The sequence below is a fragment of the Lynx canadensis genome, chromosome A2 (genome assembly GCF_007474595.2).
Source record: "Lynx canadensis isolate LIC74 chromosome A2, mLynCan4.pri.v2, whole genome shotgun sequence".
In the NCBI taxonomy this organism is placed as follows: Eukaryota; Metazoa; Chordata; class Mammalia; order Carnivora; family Felidae; genus Lynx; species Lynx canadensis.
Window position 1 is genome coordinate 103,707,739 of NC_044304.2, and position 15,775 is coordinate 103,723,513.

General features: G+C 32.6%; 1 protein-coding gene across 6 annotated transcripts in view; it reads left to right on the forward strand.

Annotated features, from left to right (window-relative positions):
- The window catches only part of PHF14 (PHD finger protein 14), a 217,538-nt gene that overhangs the window by 92,112 nt on the left and 109,651 nt on the right, over positions 1-15,775 (forward strand). For 4 of the 6 annotated variants that reach the window (XM_030308019.1, XM_030308020.1, XM_030308026.1 and 1 more), the window contains exons 15-16: positions 11,614-11,664; positions 11,796-11,917. In XM_030308019.1, coding sequence (XP_030163879.1) covers positions 11,614-11,664; positions 11,796-11,917 — 173 coding nt within the window. Of the gene's footprint in view, positions 1-11,613; positions 11,665-11,795; positions 11,918-13,763; positions 13,867-14,949; positions 15,122-15,775 lie in introns of those variants that run through there. The other 2 variants (XM_030308028.2, XM_032592419.1) reach the window with 2 other exon arrangements.

A 15,775-nucleotide genomic window follows, 5' to 3' on the forward strand; every position in this document is an offset into this window, starting at 1 on the left:
GGTATGATTCAGTATCTTGTTTGGTATGGTATATTTTTATTCATTTCTGGGAGCTCACTGAACCCTTTCTGTTTAAAATACTCATGTATTTTAGTTCTGAGAAATGAATTTTTATTATTTCTTTGGTAATTTTTATCCTTCTCTTTTTCTATTTTCTTTTTCTGGAACTTTCACTAATTGTATTTTAGTGCTCCTAGATTGGATTTCTGATTTTTTTTTTTTTAATCATAATATTCATTTCTTTCTTTTTTTCTTTTAAATTTCTGGGAGATTTTCTCAACTCTATATTCCAACTGTTTCACTAAATTTCTGATTTGGGATGTGTATGTACCTTCATTGTTCCTTTTTCTTTTTTTTTTTTTTTATTTTTTAATTTTTTTATTTTTTTTCAACGTTTATTTATTTTTGGGACAGAGAGAGACAGAGCATGAACGGGGGAGGGACAGAGAGAGACAGAGCATGAACGGGGGAGGGGCAGAGAGAGAGGGAGACACAGAATCGGAAACAGGCTCCAGGCTCTGAGCCATCAGCCCAGAGCCTGATGCGGGGCTCAAACTCCCGGACCGCGAGATCGTGACCTGGCTGAAGTCGGACGCTTAACCGACTGCGCCACCCAGGCGCCCCTGTTCCTTTTTCTTTTAATAACAGATGTTCTTATTTCATGATGGCAAAAACTTCTTTTATCTCTTTAGGAATATTTATTGTAATTACTTTTCAGTTTTCTTTTGTATCCTTCATTGTCTTTGTTTCCTCTGGGATCCTTATTTCTGTTTGTGTTTGTCTCTTTCATGTTGAAGCTTTCAGATGCCTGGGGATCCTTTGATGTCCATATATATATATATATAGTAATTAAGTTTAAGCTGTTTTCCCTATAGCTGTGATTTTATGATCTGGGGACGTATTCTTTGAGAACACCTTAAATGTCAGTATCTGTAGATGTTTTCTACATCAGTTCAGTAGAACTATTCTCTTATCTCTTAACTGGTAGGTATAATTTTAACTGCCAGACTCCTGGACAGGTAAGGAAAAAAGGGCTAAAGGTCTCACAGTTCAGAAACAGAATTCCATTTAAACCTTCTGGTTTCTGTTTTGCTGTCTCACTGTTCGCTTCTCTGTGCCTGATAATCCATTGTCCAGAGTCTGTTTAGTTTTTTTTCTCCAGAGAATATGCCCCCTGTGTCTGGTGGGAGTGGAGTAATCTCTTGACAGCATAGGGAGGGAGTGAAATCCCTTATACCTTTATGTTGCTGAATTTTAAACCAAAGTAGTATTTTATTTCTTGTCTATATAGTTTGTGTGATTGTTACTTACTTCAGAATTTTGTTTTTTAAGTGTTACTTGTATTTTTTTCAAATAGTCATTGTTATTGCCTCATCTCCATCTATAGGATGATAGCTTTAATAAATGTGTTTGTGTATACATTTGATTTCTAGTGTGGTAAGTGGAATAATGGCCCTCCAAAAATGTCCACGTCCTAATCCTCAGACCTTGTAAATATGTTCCCTTACATAGCAAAGGAACTTTGCAGGTATGATTAAATTTAGTTATGGATCTGGAGATAGGAAGATTAACCAGGGTTATCCATGTGATCCCAGTCTAAATCACATAAGTACTTAAAAGGAGTAAATGATGTAGAGTCAGTAGATGAATTTTGTAGTGCTTAATTAGTTTTTTCAACATTGATGGATATTGAAATGATTTTGAAAGGCATTTTTGCTTTATTTAGATGTAAGTTAAATATAAAATCATTTAAGCAGTAATGGAAAATTGGTTCATTATTCTTTAAAGTTTGCTACAATTAAAAATGATCAACTTATGGCTGATTTTTTTTATAACTTTTATTGAGATATAATTCACATACCATACAATTCATTCATTTAATGTTGTATAATTTAGTGGTTTTTGGTAAATTCATGGAATTGTCCAGCCATTACCACAATTAATTTTAGAACTTTTTTTTTTAATGTTTATATTTATTTTTGAGAGAGAGAGAGAGAGAGAGAGAGAGCAAGCTGGGGAGGGGCAGAGAGAGAGGGAGACACAGAATCCAAAGCAGGCTCCAGGCTCTGAGCTGTCAGCACAGAACCCAAAGCGGGGCTCGAACTTGTGAACTGTGAGATCATGACCTGCGCTGAAGTCAGACACTGAACCGACTGAGCCATCCAGGCGCCCCTAATTTTAGAACGTTTTTATTGCTCTGCTCCTCCCCGCACCCCCATTCCCACCAAAATTCCTATACCCATTACCAGTGACTCTATTCTCCATTTTCCTAGCCACACGCCCTGGGCAACTCCTAATCTACTTTCTGTCACTGTATATTTACCTATTTTGGACATTCCTTATAAAGGGAATAATATGTGGTGTTTTATGACGGCATTTTTTTCACCTACCATAATATTTTAGGACTTATTCATGTTATGGTATGTATGATACTTCATTTCTTTCGATTTTTGTGTAATATTCAATTATATGGATATACTGGATTTTTAAATTTATCTATTCATCTGTTACTTGATGGATATATGTGGGTTTGTTTTGTTTTTCACTTTTTGGCTGTTATAAATGATACTGCTATGAATATTCACATACAGGCCTTGTTGTGAACCTGAGTTTTCACTTATCTTAGTTGTATTGCTAGGAGTGGAATTGCTGGGTCCTAGGATAACTCTGATTTGAACATTTGAGAAACTGCTTTTAAACTGGCCATACTATTTTCTGTTCTCACCAGCAGTGTATGAGGATCCTAGTTTTTTTTTTTTTTTTTTAACATACTTAACAACATTTATTTGTGTCCTTATATAGTCATCCTAGTGGGCGTGAAGTGGTATCTCATGGTTTTGATTTGCATTCTTTGCTGACTAATGACACTGATGATATTTTAAAAAGAAAAGAATGATGCAGCACCTTTTCCCTCTCTTTTATCTGTGCTATGTAACATGGCTAAAATGATGTTTCTAGTTGGACTCTTAAGCAAATGAAAAATGACTGAGATTACACATCTGTTTTACAGCTTTAAATAATCTATTATTGCCCTCATCCCTAATTTTAGTTCATATGAGCTCAGAAAGCAAAATCCAATGTGATATTATAGTCAAATTCCAGAAGGATACTCTGAGGAATAATTGAAGATTATTCCCATAGCACTGTTTTCTTTTGCTGTCCTTATCACAATTGTAATTAAGTTTGTTTTTATGTTATTAGTTTAATAAATGGACAAAGACCCTTTATATAATAGAGATCTGGCAACTTTTTTTTTTTTTTTCAACGTTTATTTATTTTTGGGACAGAGAGAGACAGAGCATGAACGGGGGAGGGGCAGAGAGAGAGGGAGACACAGAATCAGAAACAAGCTCCAGGCTCTGAGCCATCAGCCCAGAGCCCGACGCGGGGCTCGAACTCACGGACCGCGAGATCGTGACCTGGCTGAAGTCGGACGCTTAACCGACTGCGCCACCCAGGCACCCCTGGCAACTTATTTTTAAATATTTAAACTTTTGTTACTTGAATGCTAGGATAAGTTCAGACAGTAAAACTGATACCAACAACAATTAGAATTGTCTTACTATGAAAACGTGCTTCCTTGTTCTTGGGTATAATTGAAGCTATATGACTATCAGGGATATTTGTGAAGAGTTTTCCAAATGGGTACAGAGATGGGATTATATGAAATAATACTGGATTTTAATTTTAAGATGTATGTGAAATAATCATGATTAAATCCTAATTCCTTTGACCTCACTATGTCATGGGTCCTTTTTAACATTCCTAGTCCAATAGCCATTTTTTTGTCACAATTATACAGTGTCCTAGTTACCCACATACCTCTTGCCTTCACTTAAAATTCCAGTATCTTAGTTGGATACTATGTTTAATCATTTTAGTAATGCTTTTGCTACCATCCTTGATATTTTTCATCCTTTTGCCAGTCTGAATGAATCCTTTCCTTTTCCATTCCTGCCTGAGAGTTGCCAGTTATATTTTTTTTTTTTTTTTGAGAATTTTTTGTTGTCAGGCATTTTTTTAACCCATCTTTTTTTTTTTTCCTATACCCATCTTTAAGGTGAATGTAGAGTTTTATATTAACCGTATTAAAAAGTACTTACTCTAAATTCAGAAACAATTTTGATTATAGTTGAGATTTTGAAAGATCTGAGCAAGATCTGTAGACTAGTGGACCTGAAATCCCAAGAGAATAGGAGCTGTCCTGGCAACCACTTTAGGTCTATTATCTACTTCTACAGGGTTTGGTTCACACCGGGTACTTACAGAGTATTTCACAAATGAGTTTTTTCCATCTTTCAAAATAGCTATGCACCTGAAGCTAGTGTACTTTGGAAGAGTCTTTTTTTTTCTAGTCCTCTATTGGTTAGAAGGGAATTAGTCCATTTCTCCTTATATATTAATTGTATTTCATTGGTGAAACTATGTAATTACTCAAAGGCTGCCTGGGCTACTTTTGTGTAAGTACCTTGTTATGTAGACATTTTCTCTGCATTATTTTTTTATGTGGAAACTTTTCATTTGCTTTTAGGCAAGGTAATTGCTTTTGAAGAAAATATAAATTAGCTTACCTGTGTCCCTTTTGAAGTTAGTTTAAAATTGATGTTTGTACTTTTTTGGCGTATTTTCTTATAACTTTAATGTAACTTGAAAGCATTCAGATTTTCTTTTCATTTTCTCTATACTTTATATTATCTAGTGACTTTTCATCTTTTTATACAAGTGCCAAAGGACTTATTGGGACCTATCTTCTCATAGTCTTTTACACACATGCATCATTTTCTACTCTCTTTGAAGTTGTCTCATCTTTTTTCCTATCTCATACATTTTATTTTGTTTTATAGCTCTCCTTTTTTGGAAAATAAATGCATTAAAAAGTCCAAGTACTTTTTAGCAACTTTGACTAAAAGCATATTGTTTTTCAGGGGGCACCTTTTGTTATAGATCATTATTTTGAAAAAAAAACAAAAAACAAAAAACTTAAGCACCTGGTTAAACTGTTTTCCATCTAACTTAAAGTCTGAAGTCAATAGCCTGTTTCAAGTGGCATTCTTCATTCGAGAGATAATCAAATATCCTAGAGTGTTCTTTCATTACATTTGTTTTTAAACTAATTTTACACATGCAAAATAGTAGCCTATTTAACAACGTTAGAACCTATATCCTAAGAATTTGAAAAAACAGAATATGTTTTTTTGTGTGTTTATATCTGTGTGTGTGTGTGTGTGTGTGTGTATGTGTAATTCTTGATGCTAATTTAAGTGGAAACAGAAACATGTGGACTTAGCCCTATTGAAATGACTAAAGATTACTGTGCATTGTGTCTTAACTTACTTGTCATCTTTATACTTTTTAAATTAAATTGTTACAGTTCTGGAAATAAAGGGTTATGTTTTGAGGCTTTAGATATCAGAGATTGAGTCTCTTATTAGACTTAAAGTGACCTCTGAAGTACTAAACAGATTGTATAGCCTCTGTTTGTTAAAGATCCTTAGAAAAAACCCTGGCAGAAATTTTTGTGGTGAACTGGACTGTATGTAACTCACTTTGGCTTACTTGGAAGGGATCTACTATGGGTATCCTTAGCTCAGATAATCTATTCAGAGCCCAAAGACTCATGCTGTGCTTTTTTTTTTGCCTGTTGGAAATGTGTAATTTTTATTTACTTCCTGGAATGTAGAATAACAACAAAGAATAGTCAGAGCTTAAGGAGTTTACTTATTTTGAATATACCACCATTCATGAGAAGGATTTTATAGATCCTTATTTATTAATTTGTACAATGTATAATTTTTTTTCTACTTTTAATTAGGCGTGTGGTTATTTTAATTTATAGTGTTAAGAAAAATCAGTCATAGTTTCATTCTACATATTTTCCTAACCCCGTTAAAATTAAATTAGATAAAAATAAACTCCATAGCCAACTGACAAGAAGGGGGAAAACTCACTTTTGGTGATCACCATTCCATCTGTTATGTGCCAGTAGCCAGTAGAAACAGATGGTGCTTGTTGATACGTGTATAGTTTTTATTTTTTTTTTAATATCATATGAGCTTTACTAAGTAATTGTTTCCAATATATTGTTTTATGACTGGAAAACATATACTTACTTTTTAAGGAATTTTATGTTACATAAATTTATTTTGAAAATTTAAAAAAATTATATTGAACGATTCTGTACAACTGCCACACAGTTGCTGGCATTGATTCCTCAGCATAAATCCGAATTTTAGCTTAACAGATTTTCAAGGTTTGACCTGATTGTCCTAATTAACATTGAATTTAGAATTTTGTTCACGAATAACCATTTTCTCTTTTTATGTAGAAATTACACAGGGAGGCATTCCTTATGTTTCTTCTAACCACATAGAGCTAGTTTATTAATTGTGAAAAAAAGATACATGTTAAATTTAGAGAAAACACACAAATGAATATGTGAAACCCATCTTAGTGATATCAAAGATGTTGAGGTACTGTTAGTTTGAAATTTAGTTCATTTGTCAAATGAATCATTCTAACCTTGTGAAAATCATCATGAATCTAGCTTCATTGTAAATTAAAATAACCCCAGTGCTAAAGAATTAATTAAAATTCGTTGCATGTTTTCTAGTCCAAATGTTAGTGAAATTACTGAAACATTTAATTACATTTTTCGGATGAATAAACTATTAAAATGATGCTTGGTAGGTAAAAATACTTTATTCCTTTTTAACTTAGATACATTGTCTGTAATACCATGGCACACTCTCTTTGTGGGTAGTTTATCACCTTCTGTTTTCAATGTACTGGGGCGCCTGGGTGGCTGAGTCAGTTGAGCGTCCAGCTTCAGCTCAGGTCATGATCTCACGGTTTGTGAGTTTGAGCCCCGCGTAAGGCTCTGTACTGACAGCTCAGAGCCTGGAGCCTGTTTCAGATTCTGTGTCTCCCTCTCCCTCTGCTCCTCCCCTGCTTATGCTCGCTCGCTCTCTTTCTCTCTCTCTCTCTCAAAATTAATAAACATTAAAAAAAAAAAAAAAGAAAAAATGTACCAGAGGCAGATAAAGAGCTAGGTAGATGTGATCTATGCAACTCAGATTGTCATTGTTCCCTAGGCAATAATAAAATTCTTACAAAATAACAACACAGAAAAAAACCAGAAATATGTCAAGATTTGGAGTGAGGTTCAAAGAAAGAAATATTTGCAATTGAACCCTCTATCATTGGGAATTCTAGATAATGTATCTGTGTTAAGTTCTAAAGCATATACTTTTTAAATAAAATTCTTCCTTCTTCCACATGCTGTTTTCACCCTGCATTATTATTATTATTATTATTATTATTATTATGCTTCTAAAATAACATCAGCCTCAATGTATATATATCATGAAATGACCACCCAGTTATGAATATTTCTATATATCTAAGATAGAGCAAGCTTTTGGATAATTGAAATTTGTTGCATGAGTTGAACATGTTTTTGTTATTCCTTTTTGCATCACTTCTCCCTTTTTAACTCTTACCCTTACATTTTCTGAGTCTTTCAGGGACACCCTGTTTAAGATATCTTATCTGTTGCGATTGTAGGCAGTTATGAATTGTCATTATTACAGTGGCTGCCACTTCATTAAAACTAGGAAACGAAAACTCTTTCCCTCTCTCTGTCTGCTCCTATCCCACGTGTACATGCATGCGTTATCTCCCTCAAAATAAATAAATATTAAAAAAAAAAAAAGCCTAGGGGGCAAAAAACAATTTCCAGTATTTCCCTAGTTGGAGGACTTGGTATTGCAAAAAACTGTGTTTGGATTAATTTTTTTTTAATATTACTGGTGTGATAAATGCCAAAAAAAGATTTCTGTACTTTACTTTGGTACTGGATTCTATTAGTCATTGTACTGTATAGAATGCCAAGTTGGGTAGATTATAGTGTCATTTTAAGGTATTGAAGTCTCCTCTTCATTGGAAGGAAGTTTCTACTTGTTTCAAAATACAAGAATTTTTCCTTTAGGCATCACACTGTTATAATTTATTTAAGTATTCAAGTGGAAATAAGAGATTTGCTTTCTTGTAATAATTTTAGTCATTTCTACTTGGGATTATACTATTAACCTTGGATTGCCATGCAAGAAAAATTACTGAATTAAGAGTTGAGCTACCTGAGTTTGAAGTTTGCCTCTGTCAGTTATCAGCTGTGTAATCATCAAGTCACTTCTTTGGACTGCTTTTTCAGAGCTCTAAGATGCTATAATTTCATCTTGTTTATAACACCTCTTTTTTTTTCTGGCTGGAAATTGTTTATGTTACTTGTGTTTTGTTATTTAAAATTACCACAGAAATACATCAAAGATTACCATTTGGTAATAAGTATACTTAATTTAAAATGACTCTTTTGGGTAATTATAAATATATTCATTTTAAAAATAGCACTTTGCAGTGCCTGGGTGTCTCAGTCCATTAAGCATTTGACTTCAACTCAGGTCATGATCTCATTGTTCCTGAGCTCTAGCCCCTCGTCTGGCTCTGTGCTAACAGCTTGGAACATGGATCCTGCTTTGGATTCTGTGTTTCCCTCTCTCTCTACATGCCCACCCCCCACTTATGCACACGTGTGCATGTGCGCACTCCCTCTCTCTTTCTTTCTCCGCCCCCCCCCCCCGTCAGAAAAAAGTAAATAAACATTTTAAAAAATAGCACTTTAAAAAAATAGCCTGGGTGGAATCTGACTCTTGATTCCTGCTTAGGTCGTGATCTCATGGTTCGTGGGATCCAGCCCTGCATCGGGCGCTGCGCTGGAAGTGCAGAGCCTGCTTGGGATTCTGTCTCTCCCTCTCTCTGATGCTCTCTCTCTCTCTCTCTCAAAACAATTAAATAAACTTGAAAAAAATAGCACTTTCAAAAGACATATACATGGTTAAATAAGAAATTTATTGAGAAATACAACTACGCCATTGTGTGATGGTATCACCTCTTGGCTTTATGCCTTATGATATTAATTACAGTGTGGGTATGAAAAACTTGCAATTGATGCAATCATATGAGAGGTTTAAGGATTTAAAGTATTAATCAGAAATGTTAAATTATTGTGTATCTTCAAAAGAATTGCAAACATGAACTTAGGACATTCACATATATATTTCAAAAATTAATTCAATGGTTAGATAATTTAAAAACCTGGTAGTAGTTGACTTCTATGCAAAAAAGAACCCCAATTACTGGTAGCAGTTTACTACTAGATAAAGAAAGAAACTGAATTGCTACTTCATTACCTAAAGATGGGTTGAATGAAGAAAAATAGGGGAATGTGTGAAGGCCTTTTGGGGATTCCTAGATGTTATGGGACTCAAATGAGTAATTTCGATATTTCCCCTTTGATATTGGTTATTTGGATCATCTTATTGAAATGACCTTATTGCATAAATTATGCAAATTAAAAATAGATCAGTAGAGAAGGGAACAGTAATTTATCCTTTTTGTCAGTTGTTTTATCATTTGTATTATCTAGTATAATTATGAGTTTCAATCTACCCACTTATTTGATTAAAACAAATTTATTGAGCTTTAATGTAGTACATGTTGTATTATTTTTAATTAAGTCAAGAAAGATGAATAGGACAAGGCTTTTACCAGTTTTGTGATGAATTGTGTCAGAGGACAGAAATTAAAGCATAAAGAACAGGAATGTCACAGAAAGGAAAGATGAATATGTAAAGAGCTAGCTTCAAGGTTATAGGTGAAACCTGGATAAGTGTCAGTATTAAGGACTCTTCATACTGATGTTCTCAAACTTTAATGTGTGTATAATTTGCTTGCGGATCTTGTTAAAGGGCAGACTCTAATTCAGTATGTCAAAGTGAACATGAGCTTCTACATTTCTGGCAAGCTCCCAGGGAATGCCAGCATTTATGGGCCATGACTGATATTTTGAGGAGCAAGGCTCAGTACTGTTTTTTGGAAGTAAGAATGAATATATGTAGGTCCTACTCTTAATTATTTTATCTATCTTAAATTTTTTTATCCATGCATTATTCAACCACTGTTTATTTAGTGCTTACTTAGTACCAGATACTTTGCTTCCTGTGTACCAGAGTTACAAAGGTGAATAATTCATTGACTCTGGCAGTAAATTCAGTCAGTAACTTCAAAGATTTTTTTCTTTTTTTGTGTGTATGTGTGGAGAAAATATCTTTATTTTTGTGTGTGTTTTCCTTTTTCTTTTTTTTTTTTAATTTTATTTAAATCCAAGTTGGTTAACATATAGCCTAATACTAGTTTCAGAATAGAATTCAGAATAGAATTTAATGATTCATCACTTACATATAACACCCAGTGTTCATGGCAGCAAGTGCCCTCCTTAATGTGTAGGGCCTGCATTTAAAGCCTTTTCCTGGATATAGTCTTTTTCTAACTTATTCCATAATGTAATTAGAACATCCTGATTAGCAGTACATATAGTTTATAAATTTACTTCCTTTGAATGACTAATTTATTCAACGCTTGGTTATCTAGGGGTAGATTAAACAGTATGCAATTGGCAATGTTATTAAATGACAGTGGACTCAGTATTATGAAGAATTGAAATGAGAGTAAATTTAGGAAGACATCAGTGTATTGGACATCATTTCTGTTTAGAATTATTGGTACCTGTTCTAATTTGGGAATGTTCCTTGATCTCAACAGTCAGGCAAAATAATTTGTGGGAATGGTGCCTCCATTCTCTTTTAGTCTCTCTAAAGAGCTGTGGTCTGAACATGGGGATTACACATCTACAGGAGGCTGTCCTATGTGGATAAAGATTTTTAGCATATTGGCCACAAATACCATTGTATTTATATTACTTTTTTTATTAAAAAATTTTTTAATGTTTATTTTTGAGAGAGTGTGAGCAGGGAAGGAGCAGAGAGACAGACAGAATCTGAAGCAGGCTCCAGGCGCTGAGCTGGTGGCACAGAGCCCGATAATGGGCTTGAACTCATGACCTGTGAGATCATGACCTGAGCCAAAGTCAGACACTTAACCGACTGAGCCACCCAGGCACCCCATATATTATTTTTGAACATGTAGAGGTCATCTTTGTAATAGTAAATATGTTGTGAAATAATTGATGTAAACTTTCAACTAAATTCGTTTAAAGTAAGTAATTTATACCATGTTTTATTTCACCTAGGATTTGGGGACATCTGAGATCTTTTACTCCCACTTTTTTTATGACAGTTAGAAATTCTTTATATTATACAAACATGTATGTACACACATGAGAATACTAGAAGTAGGAGGAGTCCAAGTGTAGCATTTCAGCTATAGAAGCATATAAGTTACGAAAATTGAAATGCTCTAGATAAATCATAATTGTGTGACATGTATAAAGTGTTGAAAAAAATCATTCTGATTTTGGAGAACTTATTTTTCCTATCAGAAATTTGTGTAATTTAAAAGTAAGAAATTGTACATTTAATTTGTTATGTTTTTATCTCTCATAGATAAATTGTTAACAAAATATTGCTAGAGGAATACAATATTAATTAGAAATACTAATTTTCCAAGTCCTTAACTTAAGCAGTAACATTTAACAGAGAGTATTTTATTATTATTATTAATTAAACATTAGATATTTCTGTGGCATCTTTTTTTTCTTAGAGAACCAGAGGACGAAAGCGAAGCTTCATTCCTGAGGAAGAAAAACATGAGGTTGGAATAAGTTAAGCATTTTTTACACAGTCTAAACTTTGAAAAACTTTCTTGCTTAAATTATTTCTTTTTTACTCATATCCAGATTTTGTTTTATGTTTTGTTTTGTTTTGTTTTCTCTTGTATGGCAGGAAAGAATTCCTAGAGAGAGAAGGCAAAGGCAGTCTGTGTTACAAAAGAAGCCTAAGGCTGAAGATTTGCGAACTGAATGTGCAACTTGCAAGGGAACTGGAGACAATGAAAATCTTGTCAGGTAAATGGGATGTTGAGACTTTGTCTTCAGGGCATTAAGGTTCCATCTTCATCATTTTCTCATCACAGATATAATGGGGGAAAAAATCACAGTATAGGGCTTTCTTAAAATCTTATTTAGTGGAAACTGTATTTCAGAAACATTTCATTCTCTTACTAACCTGCCACACATGGTTATTTTCTGGATTGAGATGTAATTAAGAGTTCAAAATCTGGATTTTGAACACAAGAAACAATTTTCTCTTGACAAGAGCACTTGACACAGTGCTCTGTATATAGAGGCCACAAAAACAATTTGATATAAACACTTAATACTAAGATTATTACTTTATCTCATAAAATAGCAAAATTACTAAGTTGTTACATATTATAAAAGTTGAAATTTATTAGTAATAATGTTAAGACCAACACTTGTTTATTGACAAGAGCTTCATTAGCACTTCCTTACCATTTATCAAAATGAATGTGTTAAATGCTTCTCTCTTATGAAATAAAGAAAAGTGAAAAGATGGCCTAGGTAGATTTTGTTTTTTGTTTTGTTTTCTTCTTTGTTTCTTTGTTTTGATTTGGTCCTTTTTTTTTGTATCAGACATAATGCTAATCAGGAATCTCAGCTGATGTTGCACAGTGGCTATTCCTGAGGGTGCAGAGACTGTTAATTTTAACCTTTTGTTTCTTTTGTTGAGATGAAGAAATTTATTTAAAACCCTAGGTGAGATGGAGGAGTAGGTGGCACGAAAGGAAACCTCATTTAAAAGAGGTATCATTCTTTCAAAGTACAGTAACAAAGAGTCTTTTGGTATGTTATGGGAACCCTTTCTGATTTCTTTTAAAAATTGTTTTTTGATAAAACAGTATGAAATTAACTGAGGGCATAGAAATTAAGTGTTTCAAAAAGAAAAAGGTGTTGAAACATATATTAGTCCTATTAAATGATTTTAAATATTTGCTTCCAAAATGATGTCATTTGTCATTAAAAATCAAATTTCTGTTTGTTTTCATTCTTCAAAAACATGCAGTTTTAAATTTTATGAGTTTTTTTTTTATTCTATCATTAAAGAAGATAAGGAGAAAATAAAAATTCCAGTGAAGAAATGCAAAGTGCTTCAACAAAGTTAAGAAGGTCTATCATATTTGGTCAGTAATTTTTGAAGTAGTACATATAAGATGTCATGAGCACTCTCCTGAAGATGAAACTCATTTAAATTTAGGGTGGAGTAGTTACTGTATCAGAAGATACACATGAATAATTCAGACCACAATATAATTTTCTGATTTATGTGAATAAAGAAATCCCAAGCATAAGCATAACATGATGGAGTGCATAAAACTGTAAAAATAAATAAAAGGAAAAAGAATCCCATAAAACAGTCTTATATAATGAATAAAAATTCAGTCTAGAGGAAATCCTCTTGGGGTTGAGGGTTGTATTGTGGGATATAATCAATTTGAAACAATAGTTTAAAACATAGAGAGCTGGTTATTCTGTTTTTAATTATTTGAACCTATGTCAATATCAACCCTCTTATTTATTTTTTTCAAGATAGTTGATTCATGACATTTTTGCTGTAGGACCTATACATTTTTACAGGTTTCTATTTATTTTATTTGCTTGGTTATGTGTTTGAAAGAACCTAGGCTATATGTTCAATTTTTAGTTTAAAAACCACTTTATAGCAAGAGCAAGTCCAACACATCATATCATAGTTGTCATAAAAAAAAGTAGGCACCATCTTCCTTCATTTATAGCTGAAATTTTAAAAATAGTATTAGGCTTTCCTATCACTTATTTAATTAGTTTCTCCTGTAAAATTTCCTTTCCTAATTGCATTATTATAACTTGCCAGAGTCTGGGATTTGGTGGAAAGTCTCCTGGAAGGTAAAGATATTTTTGTTACTCTAGAAATAATGAATATACAAAGTCTTCTTCCTTGATTTTGCCTTGTTAAGAAGATAACATCACAGATTTTCTGCAAAGGTTTTAAAGAGGTAATGAAGAGGGAATTAAATGTTTTATAAATATTATATAGTAATGTTTTTGAGGACAAAATAAGCTGGATATAAAGCAGTGCCATAAAATGTTTTATGGTTATAATGTGAATCCTCTGTAAAAAAGAAATACATATTCAATTTAAGCACTGTTGCTCTTGAGTTAAAGAAGAATTTTATTTTATGTAGAATTTCATGTGTTTTTTAAAAAGATAATCGTATAAGCTATTATCTGCCATTTCCCTTAACATCTCTTTTATTTTGTAATTGGCACCATTATTGTTTGCAAATCATTCCCACAAAGGTTCACACTTTTATGATTAAGTTGCATCTTAAATATTGTGTACACGTGCTATTTTTTAACTTTAATTTTAAGACATTTTAAATGAAACTTTATTTTTCCCAAAGATATATTTCAGTGCTTAGTCAGAGATACATTAAACTTATTATGTCTGTTAGGTTCTCTTATAAAATTAAACTTCTTGGGTGGTAATTTAATTAATAGTCTTTTGCTGAATATATTTTCTCAAGTTCCTTTGAACTAATGTATATGACTCACTAGAACCTGCTGTTTAGCAGCTTTGATTTTGAAACCACACTTCTCTATGTAATTCAGGCTATATAAAAAATTCTTTCCTAATTATTTTCTTGCTTTTTCAGTTATTGTATATGTGTATATGTGAATTTACATGTGGAATTTTTTAATATCATTGGAAATTGAGTTCAGTTAATCAGTTAACTGTAATATTAGTTTCCAACTGTTACTTTCAGTTTGCCTCTAAGTTTTTCTCAGGTCTTTGACAAGTAATTTACCATTTCTGTGTCTCAGTTTTTTCCCTCTATTGTACATGATCAAAATTATTCTCTTTTCCATTAGGGACTTATATAAATAACTACTGAGTGATCATATTTTTTCCGTATAAAATAGTAGGGTAGTGGTATTACTTAGTAATACAAAGGATACATATATGTGGGCTCTGAAATAGGGGTTCCAGTCGGTAAATATGTTGCGGTAATAATACATACTTATTTTTTGCTTTTCAGAAAATGTGCACGTCCTGTTTTTGTATCTAATTATTTCTAGAATATGGGGGACAGAAAACTTGAATTTGTTGAAACATGTTCTCTAAAATAATTAGACTGAACTATTTGCACTAGACATGAAGAATCTGAAAATGATCAAAGTCTTAAAGAGAAGGATGGTTTATAGTATCTTACAAATTTTTTAAAAATACTGCTTCCTTTTTGCCATTTGCTTTTAACATTTAATTAAAAATTATGTGGGAAGTTTCCAATTAAAATGTATTTTTTTTTATGCTACTGAGGGCTAAAGACCAAAATGAAATTCTGTTTTGAAATTGTGAAGTCTTTTTAGGCATTTATCTCTTTGTAATGGATGTTCTTTGTTCTAGGTAGTTATGGCCCATGCAGTGATCTAGTATTTGTTTTTGTTTCCACATTTCTGGCACATTTAATACTCAGTAAATGCTTGGTAAATGAATGACTACTTCATAATAACTAATGACTGATTATTCTTTGCTGAATTAATTAAAAAAATGTATACTGTTACAATTTATTCCTAGAACAAATTCGTCATTAAATAGAAGTATTTGGTGAAAATATTTAAAAGCCTTAATAAAGGAGGATTGCTTTTATGGCATTAAAGAATAGGGGATTATTTGTTTCTGTGTATTAGGGAAGGAATTAGGAACTACAGACTTGAGATTAGTTAGTTGATGCATCAGTGTAATAAGAGAAATGAAGTGATCCCTCTTCTTGATCATATTTGACTTGCAAAAGATAGATTTTTAGATATAGGTGGGCCTTTCTTCTAAGTCTTCATTAAACTATCAAATTAAGAATAAGACCA